At 49.8% G+C, this 20,361-nt stretch overlaps 1 protein-coding gene across 1 annotated transcript in view; it reads right to left on the bottom strand.

Annotated features, from left to right (window-relative positions):
• LOC144609310 (misshapen-like kinase 1) overlaps nt 1-20,361 on the bottom strand; it is a 161,055-nt gene that overhangs the window by 27,996 nt on the left and 112,698 nt on the right. The window contains 5 exon segments of the mRNA XM_078427741.1: nt 4,132-4,244; nt 8,392-8,477; nt 13,622-13,697; nt 13,699-13,880; nt 17,349-17,528. Coding sequence (XP_078283867.1) covers nt 4,132-4,244; nt 8,392-8,477; nt 13,622-13,697; nt 13,699-13,880; nt 17,349-17,528 — 637 coding nt within the window.

Genomic DNA, 20,361 nt, shown 5'->3' with positions numbered 1-20,361 from the left:
TTGTCTGTACGGAGTTTGTACATTCTCCCCGTGACCTGCATGGGTTTTCTCCGAGATCTTCGGTTTCCTCCCACACTCCAAAGACGTACAGGTATGTAGGTTAATTGACTGGGTAAATGTAAAAATTGTCCCTAGTGTGTGTAGGATAGTGTTAATGTGCGGGGATCGCTGGGCGCTGGGCGGCGCGGACCCGGTGGGCCGAAGGGGCTGTTTCTGCGCTGTATCTCTAAATCTAAAAAAAATAATCATCTAAAAAACCCACGCAGGCCACAGGGAGTATGTACAAAGCCGTTGTTACAGAAGAGCTTGCTCCAGAAAGGACGAAGAAATGACACCATTAATTGTGAATGTCAAATGCCTTTTCATTGGCTATTTTCAAAAGCCTGCAAATAGCCATGCGGCACGGTGGCGCGGTTGTAGAGTTGCCGCCTCACCGCGCCAGAGACCCGGGCTCCACCCCCACCACGGGCGCCGTCTGTACGGAGTTTGTACATTCTCCCCGTGACCCGCGTGGGTTTTGTCCGGGATCTTCCGTTTCCTCCCACACTCCAAAGACGTGCAGCTTTGTAGGTTAACTGGCCTCGGTAAAAATGTGTAAATGTTAAATTGTCTCTGGTGCGTGTTAGTGTGTGGGGATGGCAGGTCGGTGCAGAATCGGTGGGCCGAAGGGCTTGTTTCCACGCTGTATCTCTAAACTAAACTAAACCAAACCTGCGTGCCAATATAAACACTGTGCCAAGTGCAGCCTGTAGGTCATTAGGTCTACAGCAGAGGAATAGAGCCCTCGACACCCCCCCCCCCCCCCCCCCCCCCCGAGGCACATTGGCATTAGTGCTCCCTGAGGATCTACCCCTGTGAAGCTTAATTCAACACATGCAGCACATCGTCCCATTTCTTCTCTCTCCTGCACTCCATCTAGGCTATTTCACTCTGCACCTCCATGGGGTGGCAATTTCTCACACTCTGTGGTAAAATAGTTCCTCCTCATTTCCTTTCTGAAAGTATGTCCTTTTATTCCTTTAATGCCCTCTGGTCCTAGACTCTCCCACTAGTGGAAACATCCTCTCCACATCCACTCCATCCAGGCCGCTCACTATTCGGCAAGTTTCAATAAGGGCCCCCTTCATTCTTCTAAACTCCAAGGAGCAAATTACTCCATTCGGCCCATCAAGTCTACTCCGCCATTCAATCATGGCTGATCTATCTCTCCCTCCTAACCCCATTCTCCTGCCTTCTCCCCATATCCCCTGACACCCGCACTAATCAAGAATCTAACAATGCCCGCCTTAAAAATATCCATTGACTTGGCCTCCACAGCCGTCTGTGGTAAAGAATTCCACAGATTCAGCACCCTGTGACTAAAGAAATTCCTCCTCACCTCCTTTCTGAAGGAACGTCCTTTATTCCTGAGGCTGTGCCCTCTGGTCCTAGACTCTCCCACTAGTGGAAACATCCTCTCCACATCCACTCTATCCAGGCCGCTCACTATTCGGCAAATTTCAATAAGGCCCCCCTTCATTCTTCTAAAATCCAGCAAGTAATCTACAACCTCAGTTTGCCCTCAAGCTAAAATGTTTTCTCCACATCTACTCCACATCAAAGCTTGACATAATTTTAAAGACTTCTATCATCATCTCTTAGCTTTCTCTTTGCTACTGAAAACTGCTCCAGGTCCTCGAATCTTTCTCTACATGTTTTGCTATCACCTTTTTAGTTTTTTTTGGACATTTTCCAATGCCTCTGTTCTATTTATAACATTAATGCGCTGCTCCAAATGTAGTCCAACTTAAGATTTGATACATAGAAACAATCCATGCCGAATGCCTTCTTCACTACCCGATCCACCTCAATTGCAAGTTTCAGGGAATCATGGAGTTGGAACCTCTAAGTCTCCCTGTTCATGAGTTCTAGGAGCAGAATTAGGCCATTCGGCCCTTCAGGTCTACTCTACCATTCAATCATGGCTGATCTATCGTTCCCTCTCAACCCCATTCTCCTGCTTTGTCCCCATAACCCCTGACCTTACTAAGCAAGAATCTGTCAGTCTCCGCCTTAGAAATACCCATTGACTTGGCCAGCCGTCTGTGGCAATGAATTCCACAGATTCACCACCTTCTGGCCAAAAACATTCCTCCTCATCTCCTGTCCTTCGGTTCCTCCCTCTCCAGATCCTTGATTCGCTGACATATCCATGAGGTTTTGTGCCCACTTTTGTAAGACAAGAACCAAGATTGACTGTAGAAACTAGGAATTGCAGATGCTGGCTTATACCAAAGATGGACACAGAGTGCTGGAATAACTCAGCAGGTCAGGCAGCATCTCTGGAGAAAAAGGAGAGGGTCGGGGTCCTTCTTCAGTCTGAGAAGGGACCCGACCCGAAACGTCACCTATCCTATACAGCACTTTGGTCAACGTGGGTTGTTTTTAAATGTGCTTTACAAATAAAATTGACTTGACTTGAAGATGGTACTGAAAACACACAGGAATCCAATTCTTCTCCCCTCTCCCATCAGGCAAAAGATACAGAAGTGTGAAAACGGACACGTCCAGATTCAGAGACGGTTTCTTCCCGGCTGTTATCAGGCAACTGAACCATCCTACCACAACCAGAGAGCGGTCCAGAGCTACCATCTACCTCATTGGAGACCCGCGGACTACCTTTGATTGGACTTCACCTTGCACCAAACGTCCTTCACGTTATTCCCTTTATCATATTCAGGTGCCCCCTGACTTACGATGCTTCGACTTACGATATTTCAACTTTGCGATGGTTCAAACGGCAGCGATCCTTAGCGAGCCACCGCCTGCTTCCGGCCACGTGATCGCGTGTATTAAATGCATTCCAGCTTACGATACTTTCGGTTTACGACGGGTTTCTAGGAACGTGACCCCCATCATAAGTCGAGGAGCACCTGTACCTCTACACTGCGGATGGTTCGATTGTTCATAAGTGATAGCAGCAGAATTAGGCCATTCGGCCCATCAAGTCCACTCCGCCATTCAATCATGGCCGGTCTATCTTTCCCCTCTCAACCCCTCTCTCCTGCCTTATCCCTATAAACCCCCGACACCCTGCATATAATCATGTATTGTCTTTCGAAGGTAATTATTCACAAAATGCTGGAGTAACTCAGCATCTCAGGAGAGAAGGAATGGGCGACGTTTCGGGTCGAGACCCTTCTTCAGACTGATGTCAGGGGGGCGGGACAAAGGAAGGATATAGGTGGAGACAGGAAGATAGAGAGAGAACTGGGAAGGGGAGGGGACGGGAGGGACAGAGGAACTATCTAAAGTTGGAGAAGTCAATGTTCATACCACTGGGCTGCAAGCTGCCCAGGCGAAATATGAGGTGCTGTTCCTCCAATTTGCGCTGGGCCTCACTATGGCACTGGAAGAGGCCCATGACAGGAAGGTCAGACTGGGAGTGGGAGTTGAAGTGCTGAGCCACCGGAAGATCAGGTTGGTTAAGGTGGACTGAGCGAAGGTGTTGAGTGAAGCGATCGCCGAGCCTGCGTTTGGTTTCGCCGATGTAGAGAAGTTGACATTCTAGAGCAGCGGATGCAATAGATGAGGTTGGAGGAGGTGCAGGTGAACCTCTGTCTCACCTGGAAAGACTGTTTGGGTCCTTGGATGGAGTTGAGGGGGGAGGTAAAGGGACAGGTGTTGCATCTCGTGCGGTTGCAGGGGAAAGTGCCCGGGGATGGGGCGGTTTGGGTAGGAAGGGACGAGTGGACCAGGGAGTTACGGAGGGAACGGTCTCTGCGGAACGCAGAAAGGGGAGGGGATGGGAAGATCTGGCCAGTGGTGGGGTCTTCCACTGACTCTCAGTTCTCCCTCTATCTTCCTGTCTCCACCTATATCCTTCCTTTGTCCCGCCCCCCTGACATCAGACTGAAGAAGGGTCTCGACCCAAAACATCGCCCATTCCTTCTCTCCTGAGATGCGGCCTGACCCGCTGAGTTACTCCAGCATTTTGTGAATAAATACCTTCGATTTGTACCAGCATCTGCAGTTATTTTCTTACACTATGTATTGTCTTTCCGCTGACTGGATAGCACTCAACAAAAGCTTTTCACTGTACCCCGGTACTGTGACCGTAAACTGAACAGTACTTGAAACCAGCGTCCGTACTTGTAATTCTGTTGCGCTCCATTGACCCGGTGCCAAGTACTCGGTGGGGGCCGATCTGTGGAAGGCTCTCCGCCCGTTCCCATCCTGGCTCAATCCTGCGCAGGTCCGGATTGCTGAAACCACATCAAGTCATTCGTGATTAAATAACCCCACAGCTTGTGCAAAATGACTGCGCGTTTCATGATCGTGACGGATGAGAGGGGATCTTATTGAAACGTATAAGATTACTAATCCTTGAGTGTCATTCACTGTCGTGCTGAGGAATTGCAGCATTTTGGGATGAGATAATAGTAAACCACCATCTGCAGTTCCTTCCTACAGTTTAAACACCCGTTTGCCAGTTTAGATGAATTCAAGAAATTGGAATTTAGAAGGATGAGAGGAGATCTTATCGAAACGTATAAGATTATTAAGGGGTTGGACACGTTAGAGGCAGGAAACATGTTCCCAATGTTGGGGGAGTCCAGAACAAGGGGCCACAGTTTAAGAATAAGGGGTAGGCCATTTAGAACTGAGAGAGAGTCAGAGAGTTGTGAATCTGTGGAATTCTCTGCCTCAGAAGGCAGTGGAGGCCAATTCTCTGAATGCATTCGAGAGAGCTAGATAGAGCTCTTAAGGATAGCGGAGTCAGGGGGTATGGGGAGAAGGCAGGAACGGGGTACTGATCGAGAATGATCAGCCATGATCACATTGAATGGCGGTGCTGGCTCGAAGGGCCGAATGGCCTCCTCCTGCACCTATTGTCTATTGTCTATTGGGTCGAGACCTTTCCTCAGACTGAACCTGAAGAAGTCAGGTTAGCTGTAACACGAGTTACAGGCAGTGGGCCGTTTCCTTTATCGTGGTTACTTTTTTGCACATTCATTCATTCATTCACGTGTTCGGCAAGGAATGTCATACAGTGGATTTGTTGAAAGGTGCGGGCTGAATCACCAGCAGCTCAACACCGACAAGGTTAAGGAGTTGGTGGTGGACGTTAGGAGGAGAGGAACACCCCTGTCCCCTGTCTCCATCAGTGGTGTGGATGTGCAGTTTACCAGGGAGTACAAATACCTTGGAGTGTACCTGGACAGTGAACGGGACTGGTCCAGGAACACTGAGACCGTGTACAAGGGACGGGGCGGGCTGTATTTCTGAGAAAGCTCCGCTCCTTAAACGTCTGCAGTGAGATGCTGCAGATGTTCCACCCATCGGCGGTGACCAGCGCCGTCTTCTTCGCTGCTGGGCGCCGGGGCAGCAGGGCGAAGGTCGCGGACGCCAACAGGGTCAACAAACTCGTCGGGAAGGCCGGCCCCCTTCCTGGGGGGGGGAAGTTGGATTGGATTTACGGGAGGGGGTCTCGGAGGGGAGGGCGCTCCTCAAACTGCGGAGCATGCTGGGACAATACAGCTCCCTCCCTCTCCCCCGTGACACACTGGCCAACCTGAGGAGCACCTTCAGCAACAGGCTGGTCCCACCAACATGCACCACACAACGCCACAGGTGATCCTTCTTCCCTGTGGCTATCAAACTCAATAGAAAATAGGTGCAGGAGGAGGCCATTTGGCCCTTCGAGCCAGCACCGCCATTCACTGTGATCATAATAATAATAATAATACATTTTATTTATATAGCGCTTTTCATATACTCAAAGACGCTTTACAGAGATTTTGAGAACATAGGGAAATGAATAAATAGATAAATAAGTAAATAAATAAATGAACAGAGAAAGGAGACAGAAGGTGAGGTGACCTTCAGTGGTTGAAGGCAGTACTGAACAGGTGAGACTTCAGCGATGTTTTGAATGTGGTGAGTGTGGAGGAGTCTCTAACGGTTTGGGGTAGTGAGTTCCATAGGGTGGGAGCAGCGATGGAGAAAGCCCTGTCCCCCCAGGATCTGAGTTTAGTCCGGATGTGGGGGGGATTGGAGATTGGCAGCGGCAGAGCGGAGGGTGCAGGTGGGAGTGTGCCTGTGGGGGAGGTCGGTCAGGTAGGATGGGGCCAGGTTATGGAGGGCTTTATAGGTTATGAGGAGGATTTTGTACTGGATTCTCTGGGGGATGGGGAGCCAGTGGAGTTTATAAAGGACGGGGGTGATATGGTCACGGATCGAGGTGTGTGTGAGTAGACGGGCAGCGGAGTTTTGAATGTATTGAAGTTTATTGATGATTTTTGAGGGTGCGCCATAGAGGAGGCTGTTGCAGTAGTCCAGACGGGAGGTGATGAAGGCGTGGATGAGGGTTTCTGCAGCTGTGGAGGAGAGGGATAGACGGAGACGGGCAATGTTTTTGAGGTGGAAGAAGGCTGTCTTTGTGATGTGTTTGATCATCCCCAACTCCTCCCCCTTTAGTGGTGGAGTCACTGCGGGCTCGGTGGGCTGATGGGGCCGTTTCCCTGCTGTATCTCTAAAGTGGCGGCGCCTAACGTCTGCGGCTCGCTAGCAGTCTGTTCGTCTTTTTTCCTTTTTTTTTGTTTTGTTGTGTGTCGGTGTTGGGATGGTTTTTGTATTTTTTTGGTTGTGTATGGGGGGTGGTGGTGTGGGTGGTGTGGGGTGGGGGGGGGTGGTGGGGGAAACTTTTCTCTTTTAGATCTCTTCCTCACGGCGCAGGGTGCGGCTCGGCCGCGGGGCCTAACATCGCCCGGTGCGGCTCGGCCGCTGGACTTTACATCGCCCGGTGCGGCTTGGCCGCTGGACTTAACAGTGCCCGGTGCGGCTCGGCCGCGGGACTTTTCATCGCCCGGTGCGGCTCGGCCGCGGGACTTTTCATCGCCCGGTGCGGCTTGGCTGCGGGACTTTACATCGCTGGTGCGGCTCGGCCGCTGGACTTAATAGTGCCCGGTGCAGCTCGGCCACGTAGCCTAACATCGCCCGGTGCGGCTCGGCCGCGGGACTTTACATCGCCCGGTGCAGCTCGGCCGCGGGACTTTTCATCGCTGGTGCGGCTCGGCCGCGGGACTTAACATCGCCCGGTGCGGCTCGGCCGCGGGACTTAACATCGCCCGGTGCGGCTCGGCCGCGGGGCTTTACATCGCTGGTGCAGCTTGGCCGCGGGACTTTTCATCGCTGGTGCGGCTCGGCCGCTGGACTTAACATCGCCCGGTGCGGCTCGGCCGCGGGGCTTTCCATCGCTGGTGCGGCTCGGCCGCGGGACTTTTCATCGCTGGTGCGGTTCGGCCGCGGGACTTAACATCGCCCGGTGCGGCTCGGCCACGGGACTTAGCTGCGCAAGGCTTGGTCGCGGGGCCTTCCATCGCCCGGTTCGGCCGCGAGACGTTTCAGCGCCCGGTGCGGCTTGGCCGCGGTGACTTCCATCCCCTTGCGGGGACTGTGCGGGTCGGTCGGGGACGAGCTGTCTGTCCGTGGGCGTGGGGAAGAGAGTGGAAGTTTTGTTGCCTCCATCACAGTGAGGGGGTGTTTGGAGTCACTGTGATGGACGTTTGTGTTGGGGTTATGTGTCTTGTGTTCTTTTTTTGTATGACTGCTATGTAGTTTCGTTCGGTACCTTGGTACCGAATGACAAATAAAGCTCTGTTATACTGTTATACTGTTATACTAAAACCTGTGCGTAAGTTATGGAGAATACTTATGAAAGCTGGAAGGGATACAACTGGGATACAAAGGGATACCTCCAAAGTTGGGGGAGTCCAGAACCAGGGGCCACACAGACTAAGAATAAAGGGTAGGCCATTGAAAACTGAGATGAGAAAAAAACCCTAATTTGAGGAAGGACATCCTTGTAATTGAGGCAGTGCAGCGTAGGTTCACCAGGTTAATCCCCGGGATGGAGGGACTGTCATACGAGGAAAGATTGGAAATACTTTGCTTGTATTCACTGGAGTTTAGAAGGATGAGAGGGGATCTTATAGAAACATATAAAATCATAAAAGGACTGGACAAGCTAGATGCAGGAAAAATGTTCCCAATGTTGGGGGAGTCCAGAACCAGGGCCCACACAGTCTAGGAATAGAGGGGAGGCCATTTAAACCTGAGGTGAGAAGGAACTTTTTCACCCAGAGAGTTGTGAATTTGTGGAATTCTCTGCCACAGAGGGCAGTGGAGGCCGATTCACTGGATGGATTTAAAAGAGAGTTAGATAGAGCTCTAGGGGCAAGTGGAATCAAGGGGTATGGGGAGAAGGCAGGCACGGGTTACTGATTGTGGACGGTCAGCCATGATCACAATGAATGTCGGTGCTGGCTCGAAGGGCCGAATGGCCTCCTCCTCCACCTATCTTCCACGTTTTCTATGTTAACTGTTACCGCATCGAGTCATTGGCATTACCTTGCACGCGGCGCCTGTCCTGGGCGGTTTAGCAAAGCGCTGCTGCTATTCAATGCTGTGGCTATGGAGGTCGTTCTTTGAGGAACCTTCAGCCAAAAACAAAAACACAGTTCAATGCAGTTTACAAGAACAAGCCCACCCTGGATTATGCGTGGATTTACGGCTGTGAGATCTCGTGTGTGGCTTCATCTTTCTCTGGTGGACAACTACACCTTGGACTTGTAGGAAAAAAAACTGCAGATGCTGGTAAAAATCGAAGGTAGACACAAAGGATATTCTTGCTATCGAGGGCGTGCAGCGTAGTTTTACCAGTTTAATTCCCAGAATGGCGGGACTGTCATATGTTGAAAGACTGGAACGACTGGGCTTGTACACACTGGAATTTAGAAGGATGAGAGGGGATCTTATCGAAACATATAAGATTATTAAGGGGTTGGACACGTTAGAGGCAGGAAACATGTTCCCAATGTTGGGGGAGTCCAGAACCAGGGGCCACAGTTTAAGAATAAGGGGTAGGCCATTTAGAACGGAGATGAGGAAAAACTTTTTCAGTCAGAGAGTTGTGAATCTGTGGAATTCTCTGCCTCAGAAGGCAGTGGAGGCCAATTCTCTGAATGCATTCAAGAGAGAGTTATATAGAGCTCTTAAGGATAGCGGAGTCAGGGGGTATGGGGAGAGGGCAGGAACGGGGTACTGATTGTGAATGATCAGCCATGATCACATTGAATGGTGGTGCTGGCTCGAAGGGCCGAATGGCCTACTCCTGCACCTATTGTCTATTGTCTAAAATGCTGGAGTAACTCAGCAGGTCAGGCAGCATCTCTGGAGAGAAGGAATGGGTGACGTTTCAGGTCGAGACCCTTCTTCAGACTGATGTCAGGGGTAGGGGCGGGATGCCTGAAACATCACCCATTCCTTCTCCCCAGAGATCCTGCCTGACCTGCTGAGTTACTCCAGCATTTTGTTCCTGCCTTCAATTTAAACCAGCATCTGCAGTTATTTTTCCTACTTCATCTCCAGGAACTAACTCAAAGAAGTTTACATGCAATCAATGATTAAACTACAGTAACTTAACTGGGTAGAATTACAGCTAATTTGCTACATTCATTGGTACAAAAGACAGTGAGATAATCAGAGTTTTTTTTGTTGTTAGTTCAGATAGGGAAGATACCAAAGAAAAGTCTGCTTCTCTGAAAAGTCTGAAGGGTCCCGATTCGAGATATCGTCCGACCATTGCCTCCAGAGATGCTGCCCGACCTGCCGAGTTACTCCAGCACTTTTTGTCTTTTATTTGTAAGCCATTCCCTGTGTCTGCCTCTCTCCTTTGCCCTTTAACCCACCATCAGGGGCGGCACGGTGGCGCAGCGGTAGAGTTACTGCCTCACAGCGCCAGAGACTCAGGTTCGATCGCGTCTACGGGTGGTTGTCTGTACTGAGTTTGTACGTTCTCCCCGTGACCCGCGTGGGTTTTCTCCGGGTGCTCCGGTTTCCTCCCACACTCCAAAGAAGTACAGGTTTGTAGGTTAATTGGCTCTGGTAAAAATTGTAGATTGTCCCCAGTGTGCAGGGATAGTGATATCGGCGCGGACTCAGTGGGCCGAAAGGCTTGTTTCCGAGCTGTATCTCTGAAGTCTAAATCAGCTGTTGTCCTGTGAGTCATCCAGACCCCAGCCTCTGAAATCTCTTCTTCAACATATACCACTCATAGAGTCATGGAGTCTTACAGTGTGGAAACAAGCCCAACCTGCCCACACACCGGCCAACATGTCCCATCTACACTAGTCTCACCTGCCTGCGCTTGGTCCATATCCCTCCAAACCTGTCCCATCCATGTACCTGTCTAAATGCTTCTTAAACATTGCAACAGCCCCTGCCTCAACTACCTCCTCCGGCAGCTCGTTCCATACACCCACCACCCTTTGCGTTAAAAAGTTACCTCTCGGTTTCTATTAAATCTTTTCCCCCCTCACCTTAAAACTATGTCCTCTGGTTCTCGATTCCCCTACTCTGGGCAAGAGACTCTGTGCATCTATTTGATCTATTCCTCTCACGATTTTGTACACCTCCATAAGATCACCTCTCCTCCTTTAAAATAGTTAAAACCTTCCATACAAAGTTTTAGTTATCTGCGCTGATTTCTGCTATCAAATTCTGGTTGTTCAAGAAGCCATTCTTAGTCACGTGTATTACCAAAAATGTGAAAAATTGTGGAATACATCTCTTCTAATTCTGAAAGCATTACAGGCATATTGTTTTGTACTGTATATATGACTTATATACGTCGAACTTTATCAAGTGAAATTTTTATATGTTATGCTGAGAAAACACTTCTTCACCCAGAGAGTTGTGAATGTGTGGAATTCTCTGCCACAGAGGGCAGTGGAGGCCAAATCACTGGATGGATTTAAGAGAGAGTTAGATAGAGCTCTAGGGGCCAGCGGAATCAAGGAATGTGGGGAGAAGGCAGGCACGGGTTACTGATTGTGGATGATCAGCCATGATCACAATGAATGGTGGTGCTGGCTCGAAGGGCCAAATGGCCTCCTCCTGCACCTATTTTATATGTTTCTACCCCCCCTCCTCTCAAACCTATTTATCTCCTAACACATTCCTTCCTCTAGCTTCACAATTTGCAACCCTTCAACCCTTTTATCTTCTGTTTTAACCTCAGGCCTTTGCTCCAACCAGCTGGCCATTGACGTTGTTCACCTGTTACCTGCCTCGCTTTCAACTACCTTTCCTCCTTCCCCTCCACACACAATGTGTGAAGCAGGGTCCCGACCTGAAACGTCACCTGTCCGTGTCCTCCAGAGATGCTGCCCGACCCACTGAGTTTACTCCAGCACTTTGCGTTCTTTAGCCTTAACTCAAAGACATGCTCGGTACTATAACAACATTTAAAAGACCTTTGGACAGGCTCATGGATAGGAAAGGTTCAGAAGGTTATGGGGCAAAGAAAGGCAGGTGGGATGAGTGTAGATGGGGCACCTTGGTCAACATGTGGAAGTTGGGCCAAAGGGCCTGTTCCCAGGCTGAACAACACTACGGGTCAATCCACACGACCCAACGAATATAAGACAATTCAATCTACTCAGCTACACTAATATGTTAAGATAGCAGAAGCATTGCCAATTTGTTTGAGCGTACAACAGGTACGCGATTCTCTTTGTTTTGGACAAGCTCAGAGTCAAACTGCGTGGAAACAGGCCCTTCGGCCCAACTTGCCCACACCGGCCAACATGTCCCAGCTACACTAGTCCCACCTGCCTGCGTTTGGCCCATATCCCTCCAAACCTGTCCTATCCATGTACCTGTCTAACTGTTTCTTAAACGATGTGATAGCCCCAGCCTCAACTACCTCCTCTGGCAGCTTGTTCCATGCACCCACCACCACCTGTGTACCACTCAAGATTCCTGTAAAGGTCACCCCTCAGATTCCTCTTAAATCTTTCCCCCTTCACCTTAAACCTATGGTTCTCGATTCCACCACTCTGGGCAAGAAACTCGGTTGATTCCTCTCATGATTTTGTACCCCTCTATAAGATCACCCCTCATCCTCCTGCGCTCCAAGGAATAGAGTCCCAGCCTGCTCAACCTCTCCCTGTAGCTCAGGCCCTCCTGACAACATCCTCGTAAATCTTCTCTGTACCCTTTCCAACTTGACACCATCTTTCCTGTAACATGGTCCCCAGAACTGAACACAATAGTCTAAATGTGGCCTCACCAACATCTTATAAGGATCATAAAGGATAGGAGCAGAATTAAGCCATCCGGCCCCTCTAGCCTTCTCCGACGTTCAATCATGGCTGATCTATCTCTCCCTCTTTACCCCATTCACCCCATTCTCCTGCCTTCTCCCCATAACCCCTGACACCCGCACTAATCAACAATCTATCTATCTCTGCCTGAATAATATCCACTGACTTGTGGCCTCCACAGCCGTCTGTGGCAATGAATTCCACAGATTCACCGCCCTCTGACTAAAGAAATTCCTCCTCATCTCCTTCCTAAAGGGACGTCCTTTAATTCTGAGGCTGTGCCCTCTGGTCCTAGACTCTCCCACCAGTGGAAACATCCTCTCCACATCCACTCTATCCAGGCCGCTCACTATTCTGTACGTTTCAATGAGGTCCCCCCTCATCCTTCTAAGCTCCAGCGAGTACAGGCCCAGTGCCCACAAACGCTCATCGTATATTAAACCCAGTCATTCCCGGGATCATTCTCGTAAACCTCCTCTGGACCCTCTCCAGAGCCAGCACATCCTTGTATGACTGCAACATGACCTCCCAACGTCTATAACCTATACTCAATACTCTGACTGATGCAAAGGCCAAGCTAAGGTAACAGTGGCTAGAGTTGCTGTCTTACAGCGCTTACAGCGCTAGAGACCCGGGTTCAATCCCGACTACGGGAGCTGTCTGTACGGAGATCTCCCCAAGACTGCGTGGGTTTTCTCCGAGATAATAGACAATAGGTGCAAGAGGAGGCCATTCGGCCCTTCGAGCCAGCACCACCATTCAATGTGATCATGGCTGATCATTCTCAATCAGTACCCCGTTCCTGTCTTCTCCCCATACCCCCTGACTCTGCTATCCTTAAGAGCTCTATCTAGCTCTCTCTTGAATGCATTCAGAGAATTGGCCTCCACTGCCTTCTGAGGTAGTGAATTCCACAGATTTACAACTCTCTGACTGAAAAAGTTTTTCCTCATTTCCGTTCTAAATGGCCGACCCCTTATTCTTAAACTGTGGCCCCTGGTTCTGGACTCCCCCAACATCGGGAACATGTTTCCTGCCTCTAACGTGTCCAACCCCTTAATAATCTTATATCGTTTCGATAAGATCTCCTCTCATACTTCTAAATTCCAGTGTATACAAGCCTAGTCCAAAGACGTACAGGTATGTAGCTTAATTGACTGGGTGAATGTAAAAATTGTCCCTAGTGTGTGTGGGATAGTGTTAGTGTGCGGGGATCGCTGGGCGGCACGGACTCGGTGGGCCGAAGGGCCTGTTTCCGCGCGGTATCTCTAAATCTAATACATCTAAATCTAGTCGCTCCAGTCTTTTCAGTTTCCTGCCACACTCCAAAGACCTACAGGTTTGTAGGTTAATTGGCTTGATACAAGTGTAAATTGTCCCTAGTGCGTGGGGATCGCTGGTCGGCGCAGACTCGATGGGCAGAAGGGCCTGTTTCCACGCTGTATCTCTAAACTAGACTAGACTAGCATTACCTTTGGCGGTGCTTCTTCTGCCTTCTTCACCCACGGGCCAGAGTCGTCCCGGATGGTGCGGGGAGGCAGCACGGGGGGGGGTCTCGGAGGTGGGGTCCGAGTTCTGGCGCAGCATCTCACCGCGCTTCACCGGTGCCGGCTCCTGCTCCTGCTCCTGGCTGGGGAAGGCGGCGACGTTCTTGGTCGGCTGGTCTTGGAGCGACTGAGACCGTGGAACCTGCACGGACGGTTTCAGTGCAACTAGGTGCGCCACTTGAAACTGAAAGAGAGTTTGAGGTGTGCATTTAGTCAGTTACATGGGGAGGACTGGTTTAGAGGGACACGGGGCCAAACGCAGGCTAGTGGGACTCGTGGAGATGGGACATGTTGGTCGGTGTGGGCAAGTTGTCCACACTGTGTGACTCTATGACTAACTGCAACCTGGAACGTGGCAACGCCAACAGCCTGACCGCGGGAGAAGACGGCAGGGGAAGAGAAAAGGCATTCTGGCCTTCCATCACAGTGAGGAGGAGACTGGAGGAGACTCACTGTGAGGGATGTTTCTTTTTGTGTGATTGTGTGTGTAATTGCTTATTTTTTATTGCTCTTATTGTTTGTTGGACTGTGGGTGACAAAATTACGTCCAAAAGACTTGTTTTTTTTGGATGACAATAAAGGTTATTCTGATTCTGATTCTGATGCTCAAACCCTGACTGATGAAGGCCAATGTTCCAAAAGCCTTCTTGACTACCCTGTCTACCTGCGACGCCACTGCAAGGAACTATGTACCTGAACTCCAAGATCCCTCTGCTTTACAACACTCCCTAGTGCCCTGCCATTGATGCTGAAATCCAAACAAAAAACAAAAAACAAAGTGCTGGAGGAACTCAGCGGGTCAGGCAGCATCTGCGGAAGGAAACGGATAGACGACATTTTGGTCGGGACCCTTCTTCGGAGTTTTATGAACGAGGTTGAGGAGCAGCAATAAAACGCCAGCGGAGTTGGCATTTTCTGTTGGTTTTCTGCGTGGAAAAACATCGCTCTCCAGTACGAAATGCAAACAATTTGACATGCAAGGTCGGATTAGGGGCCCGCTTACTGAGCCTACAGCCGTAATGTTTCATCTGCTTCAATGAGTAGGAGATGGTGGTAGATTTCCCACACCGGTGAACATCCAGGGAATGGACATCGGGAGGGTGGACTCTTATAAGTACCTGGGTGTTTACCTCAACAATAAACTGGACTGGACCAACAATATCAATGCACTGTACAAAAAGGGCCAGAGCAGACTTTACCTGCTGAGGAGACTCGGGTCCTTAGGAGTGCAGGGGGCATTCCTAAGGACCTTCTACAACACGGTGGTTGCATCGGCCATTTTCTATGGAGTGGTCTGCTGGAGCAGCAGCATCTCAGCGGTGGAAGGGAAGAGACTCGACAAGCTGGTCAGGAAGGCCAGCTCTGTCCTGGGTTGCCCCCTCGACTCAGTGCAGGTGGTGGGAGAGAGGAGGATGTTGGCAAAGATAACATGGCTGCTGGACAACGACTCCCACCCCATGCAGGACACTGTCACTGCACTGAGTAGCTCCTTCAGTGACAGACTCCTTCACCCCAAGTGCGTGAAGGAGAGATATAGGAGGTCCTCCCTTCCTGCTGCTGTGAGACTGCACAACCAGCACTGCTCCCAGCAGACGCGTCAACAGACCAGTCAACAGTAAAGGAAAAACACAGTAAATGATGACAATTATCCTTGTCTTTACTTTTATATATAACGAATGTCTCTTGCTATCCACTTTGCTGCTGTAACTGATTGAGAATGATCAGCCATGATCACATTGAATGGCGGTGCTGGCTTGAAGGGCCGAATGGCCTCCTCCTGCACCTATTGTCTATTGTCTAACTGCAAATTTCCCCGGTGTGGGACAAATAAAGGAATATATTATATTATTATATTATTATGATCCGACCCAGGTCGGATCGCCCGGTGCGGGGGAAGCTGAGACTCCCCCCCTCCCTCCCCCCGATGCAGGAGCTTGAGCGCCACGACGCGAGGGCCCAAACGCCTCGCGAGCAAGATCGTCCCGTCAACGGAAGGCTCGAGGGAGAACAAAGGAGGAAAGAGATTGAACTATTTTTCGCCTTCCATCACAGTGAGGAATGTGGAGGAGTCACTGTGGTGGATGTTCATAGAAACATAGAAAATAGGTGCAGGAGGAGGCCATTCAGCCCTTCGAGCCAGCACCGCCATTCAATGTGATCATGGCTGATCATCCACAATCAGTAACCCGTGCCTGCCTTCTCCCCATATCCCTTGATTCCACTAGCCCCTAGAGCTCTATCTAACTCTCTCTTAAATCCATCCAGTGATTTGGCCTCCACTGCCCTCTGTGGCAGAGAATTCCACAAATTCACAACTCTCTGGGTAAAAAGCTTTTTCTCACCTCAGGTTTAAATGGCCTCCCCTTTATTCTAAGACTGTGTGGCCCCTGGTTCTGGACTCCCCCAACATTGGGAACATTTTTCCTGCATCTAGCTTGTCCAGTCCTTTTATGATTTTATATGTTTCTATAAGATCCCCTCCCACCCTTCTAAACTCCAGTCTTTTCAATCTTTCCTCATATGACAGTCCCGCCATCCTAGGGATCAATCTCGTGAACCTACGCTGCACTGCCTCAACTACAAGGATGTCCTTCCTCAAATTAGGAGACCAAACCTGTACACAATACTCCATATGTGGTCTTACCAGGGCCCTGTACAACTGCAGAAGAACCTCTTTACGCCTATACTGAAATCCTCTCGTTATGAAGGCCAACATGCCATTAGCTTTCTAATGGAAATACTTTTCATGTTGAAGTGTATTTTGTGTGTCCTGTAGCTTTTTATTGGTGTGACTGTGTGGCAAATGAAATTCATCATATGTTGCAAAACATACTTGGCTAATAAAGCATGATTATGATTAAGATTATGATATTGGGTAGGGAGGAACTGCAGATGCTGGTTTAAACTCTAGACCCCAAATGCTGGAGTAACTCAGCGGGTCAGGCAACGTCTCTGGAGAGAAGGAAAGGGTGAACTTTCGGGTCGAGAGTCTCAGTCTGAAGAAGGGTCTCAACCAGAAAACGTCGCCCATTCCTTCTATCCAGAGATGCTGCCTGTCCCGCTGAGTTACATAGAAACATAGAAAATAGGTGCAGGAGTAGGCCATTCGGCCCTTCGAGCCTGCACCGCCATTCAATATGATCATGGCTGATCATCCAACTCAGTATCCTGTACCTGCCTTCTCTCCATACCCCCTGATCCCTTTAGCCACAAGGGCCACATCTAACTCCCTCTTAAATATAGCCAATGAACTGGCCTCAACTACCTTCTGTGGTAGAGAATTCCACAGATTCAGCACTCTCTGTGTGGAAAAAAAACTTTCTCATCTCAGTCCTAAAAGACTTCCCCCTTATCCTTAAACTGTGACCCCTTGTTCTGGACTTCCCCAACATCGGGAACAATCTTCCCGCATCTAGCCTGTCCAACCCCTTAAGAATGTTGTACGTTTCTATAAGATCCCCCCTCACTCAATCTTCTAAAGTACTGCAGCATCTTGCGTCTATCTTCAGTGGTATTCGGGACGGAGCAGTAACTGTTGACAAGAGCAGGGAGAATCTGCGAACCATTTGTGTCCGTGAAGTTATCCAGAGCCCGTGGTTGACCACCCGCCCAGAGGAAGGATAAAAGTAGCCCCTCACTGGCACGCACCCACCTTTGACTGGGCTCCCTGTGGCTCCACTGGGCGGTGCATGGGCGGCGTCTGAGAGGCTTGGGTGGAATTGTTTGGGACCGGCTCAGAGAGGGACTGCAGCGACGGGTCGGATATGGTGGTCCCCATCTTCGGCTTCGCAGCGGGAGAGTTCTGCCGGTTCATTTTGGAGCGCTCCTCCACCTTGACACACAGAGCAATTGGGTTCAGGTCCATTACTGTCACGACACGATACACGATAGGGCGCGCGGGGCATGGAGCGCAGGAGGATGAGGGGTGATCTTATAGAGGTGCACAAAAACCATGAGAGGAATAGATCGAGTAGACACACAGAGTCTCTTGCCCATAGTAGGGGAATCGAGGACCAGAGGACATAGGTTCAAGGTGAAGGGGAAAAGATTTAATAGGAATCTGAGGGGTAACATTTTCACACAGAGGGTGGTGGGTGTATGGAATGAGCTGCCAGAGGAGGTAGTTGAGGTTGGACTATCAGGGTGGCACGGTGGCGCAGCGGTAGAGTTGCTGCCTTACAGCAAATGCAGCGCCGGAGACTCAGGTTCGATCCTGACTACGGGCGCCGTCTGTACGGAGTTCGTACGTTTTCCCCGTGACCTGCGTGGGTTTTCTCCGAGATCTTCGGTTTCCTCCCACACTCCAAAGACATGCAAGTATGTAGGTTAATTGGCTGAGCAAATGTAAAAATTGTCCCTAGTGGGTGTAGGTTAGTGTTAATGTGCGGGATCGCTGGGCGGCGCGGACCCGGTGGGCCGAAGGGCCTGTTTCCGCGCTGTATCTCTAAATCTAAAATTTTTAAAAACCAACCCATCATTTAAGAAACAGTTGGACAGGTACATGGATAGGACAGGCTTGAAGGGATATGGACCAAGCGCAGGCAGGTGGGACTAGGGTAGCTGAGACACTGTTGGCCGGTGTGGGCGAGTTGGGCCGAAGGGCCTGTTTCCACACTGTATCACTCTATGACAGAACTTTATTTATCCCAGGAGGGAAATTGATCTGCCAACAGTCATTAAAAACACAAAAAAACATGAAATTAAAGTGGAAAGGCTTAGGGGATGTGCAAAGATTGGGGGAGAGTCAGTCTCAGTCTATCCAACGACAGAAGGCGGTGGATTGTAAAGTTTGAGAGGCACAGGGCAGAAGGATCTCTGTGGCGTTCTGTGCCGCATCTCGGTGGATGTGCGTGTGCCGAGGAAGAGTGAAGATCTTTTAGCTTTGCCTGCGATCCAGTCAAATCAGACAATCCAGTCAAATCAGTCAACTAGGCAGGCAAAGAATCACCACACTTTGTTGCCATCTTGTCCAAACGTCAAGGCAGTCAAGTAACGTGCAGGAAAATAACTGCAGATGCTGCTTTAAATCGAAGCTGGACACAAAATGCTGGAGTAACTGAGCGGGTCAGGCAGCGTCTCTGGAGAGTAGGAATGGGTGACGTTTTGGGTCGAGGACCCTTCTTTCAGGTACTTTAATAGCGAGTCTGGGTCAAAACGTGGTCATAGAGCTGGAGGGCAGGAGGAATCACAGAGGGGGAGCAGTGAGAGAGGATGTTGATAAACTCTCGTCGAAGAGAGGAGGAGAAGAACTTCTTCAAAGTGGACATACCTTGAGGAGAATTTGCAGTGGAAATGTTTCCTACACATTTGCAGGATGTGTAGGAAAATAGCTGCAGATGCTGGTTTAAATCGAAGGTAGACACAAAATGCTGGAGTAACTCAGCGGGACAGGCAGCATATCGGGAGAGAAGGAATGGTTGACGTTTCAGACTGAAGAAGGGTCTCGGCCTGAAACGTCACCCATTCCTTCTCTACGGAGATGCTGTGTGACCTGCTGAGTTACTCCACCATTTGCGTCTACAGTCAAGTAATGTGATATAAATCAGACAATGAATACAATCAAGACAAACACAAGTACCCCACGGGCAGAGCACAGAGAAAAAATATCAGAGGGAAGGATATTGCTCAGATTTAGTTTCGTTTTTGAGATGCAGCGCGGAAACAGGCCCTTTGGCCCACTGCGTCCGTGCTGACCAGCGATCCCCTCACACTATCCTACACACACTAGGGACAAGTTACAATTACACCAAGCCAATTAACCTACAAACCTGAGGTAGACACAAAATGCTAGGGTAACTCAGCTGGTCAGGGCAGCATCTCGGGAGAGAAGGAATGGGTGATGTTTCGGGTCGAGACCTTTCTTCAGAAGGGTCTCAACCTGAAACGTCACCATTCCTTCTCTCCAGAGATGCTGCCTGACCTGCTGAGTTACTCCAGCATTTTGTGTCTACCTCAGGTTTGAAGTATCCTTCTCTCCAGAGATGCTGCCTGACCGCTGAGTTACTCCAGCATTTTGTGTCTACCTTCGATTTAAACCAGCATCTACAGTTTTTTTCCTACACCTACAAAAGTGTACGTCTTTGGAGTGTGGGAGGAACCGGAGATCTCGGAGAAAACCCAAGAGGTCACGGGGTGAACGTACAAACTCCGTACAGACAGCATCCATAGTCAGGGTTGAACTTGGGTCTCTGGCGCTGTGAGGCAGCAACTCTACCGCTGCGCCACCATATGGGTAAATGTAAAAAGAAATTGTCCCTAGTGGGTGTAGGATAGTGTTAATGTACGGGATCGCTGGGCGGCACGGACTTGGTGGGCCGAAAAGGTCTGTTTCCGGCTGTATATATATGATATGATATGATATGATATGATATAAGAGATAGGCGATTGTATCGGATGGTAGATGATTCACCTCTGGGACCAGCAGGCAAAGAGTTGCCACCATTTTGTCGAAATGTCAAGGCAGTCAAGCTATTTGATCTTCATCAAGATCTCCAGTGGTTTTTATGGATTGGATAGCTGCGCAATCTCGATTGAGAATTTGGTTTGGATCAAACGGGACGGAGCTGAATGTTGTCACGATTCCTGATTTCCAATGCACCCAGAGGCAAATACGTAATTTAAGGGATGACAATGCTCAATGCTAAATTGTGACGGGCAGCAATAGG

This window comes from Rhinoraja longicauda, chromosome 34 (assembly GCF_053455715.1).
Source record: "Rhinoraja longicauda isolate Sanriku21f chromosome 34, sRhiLon1.1, whole genome shotgun sequence".
In the NCBI taxonomy this organism is placed as follows: Eukaryota; Metazoa; Chordata; class Chondrichthyes; order Rajiformes; family Arhynchobatidae; genus Rhinoraja; species Rhinoraja longicauda.
The sequence above is the reverse complement of the archived record's forward strand: the minus strand, read 5'-3'. Positions and strand labels throughout refer to the sequence as shown.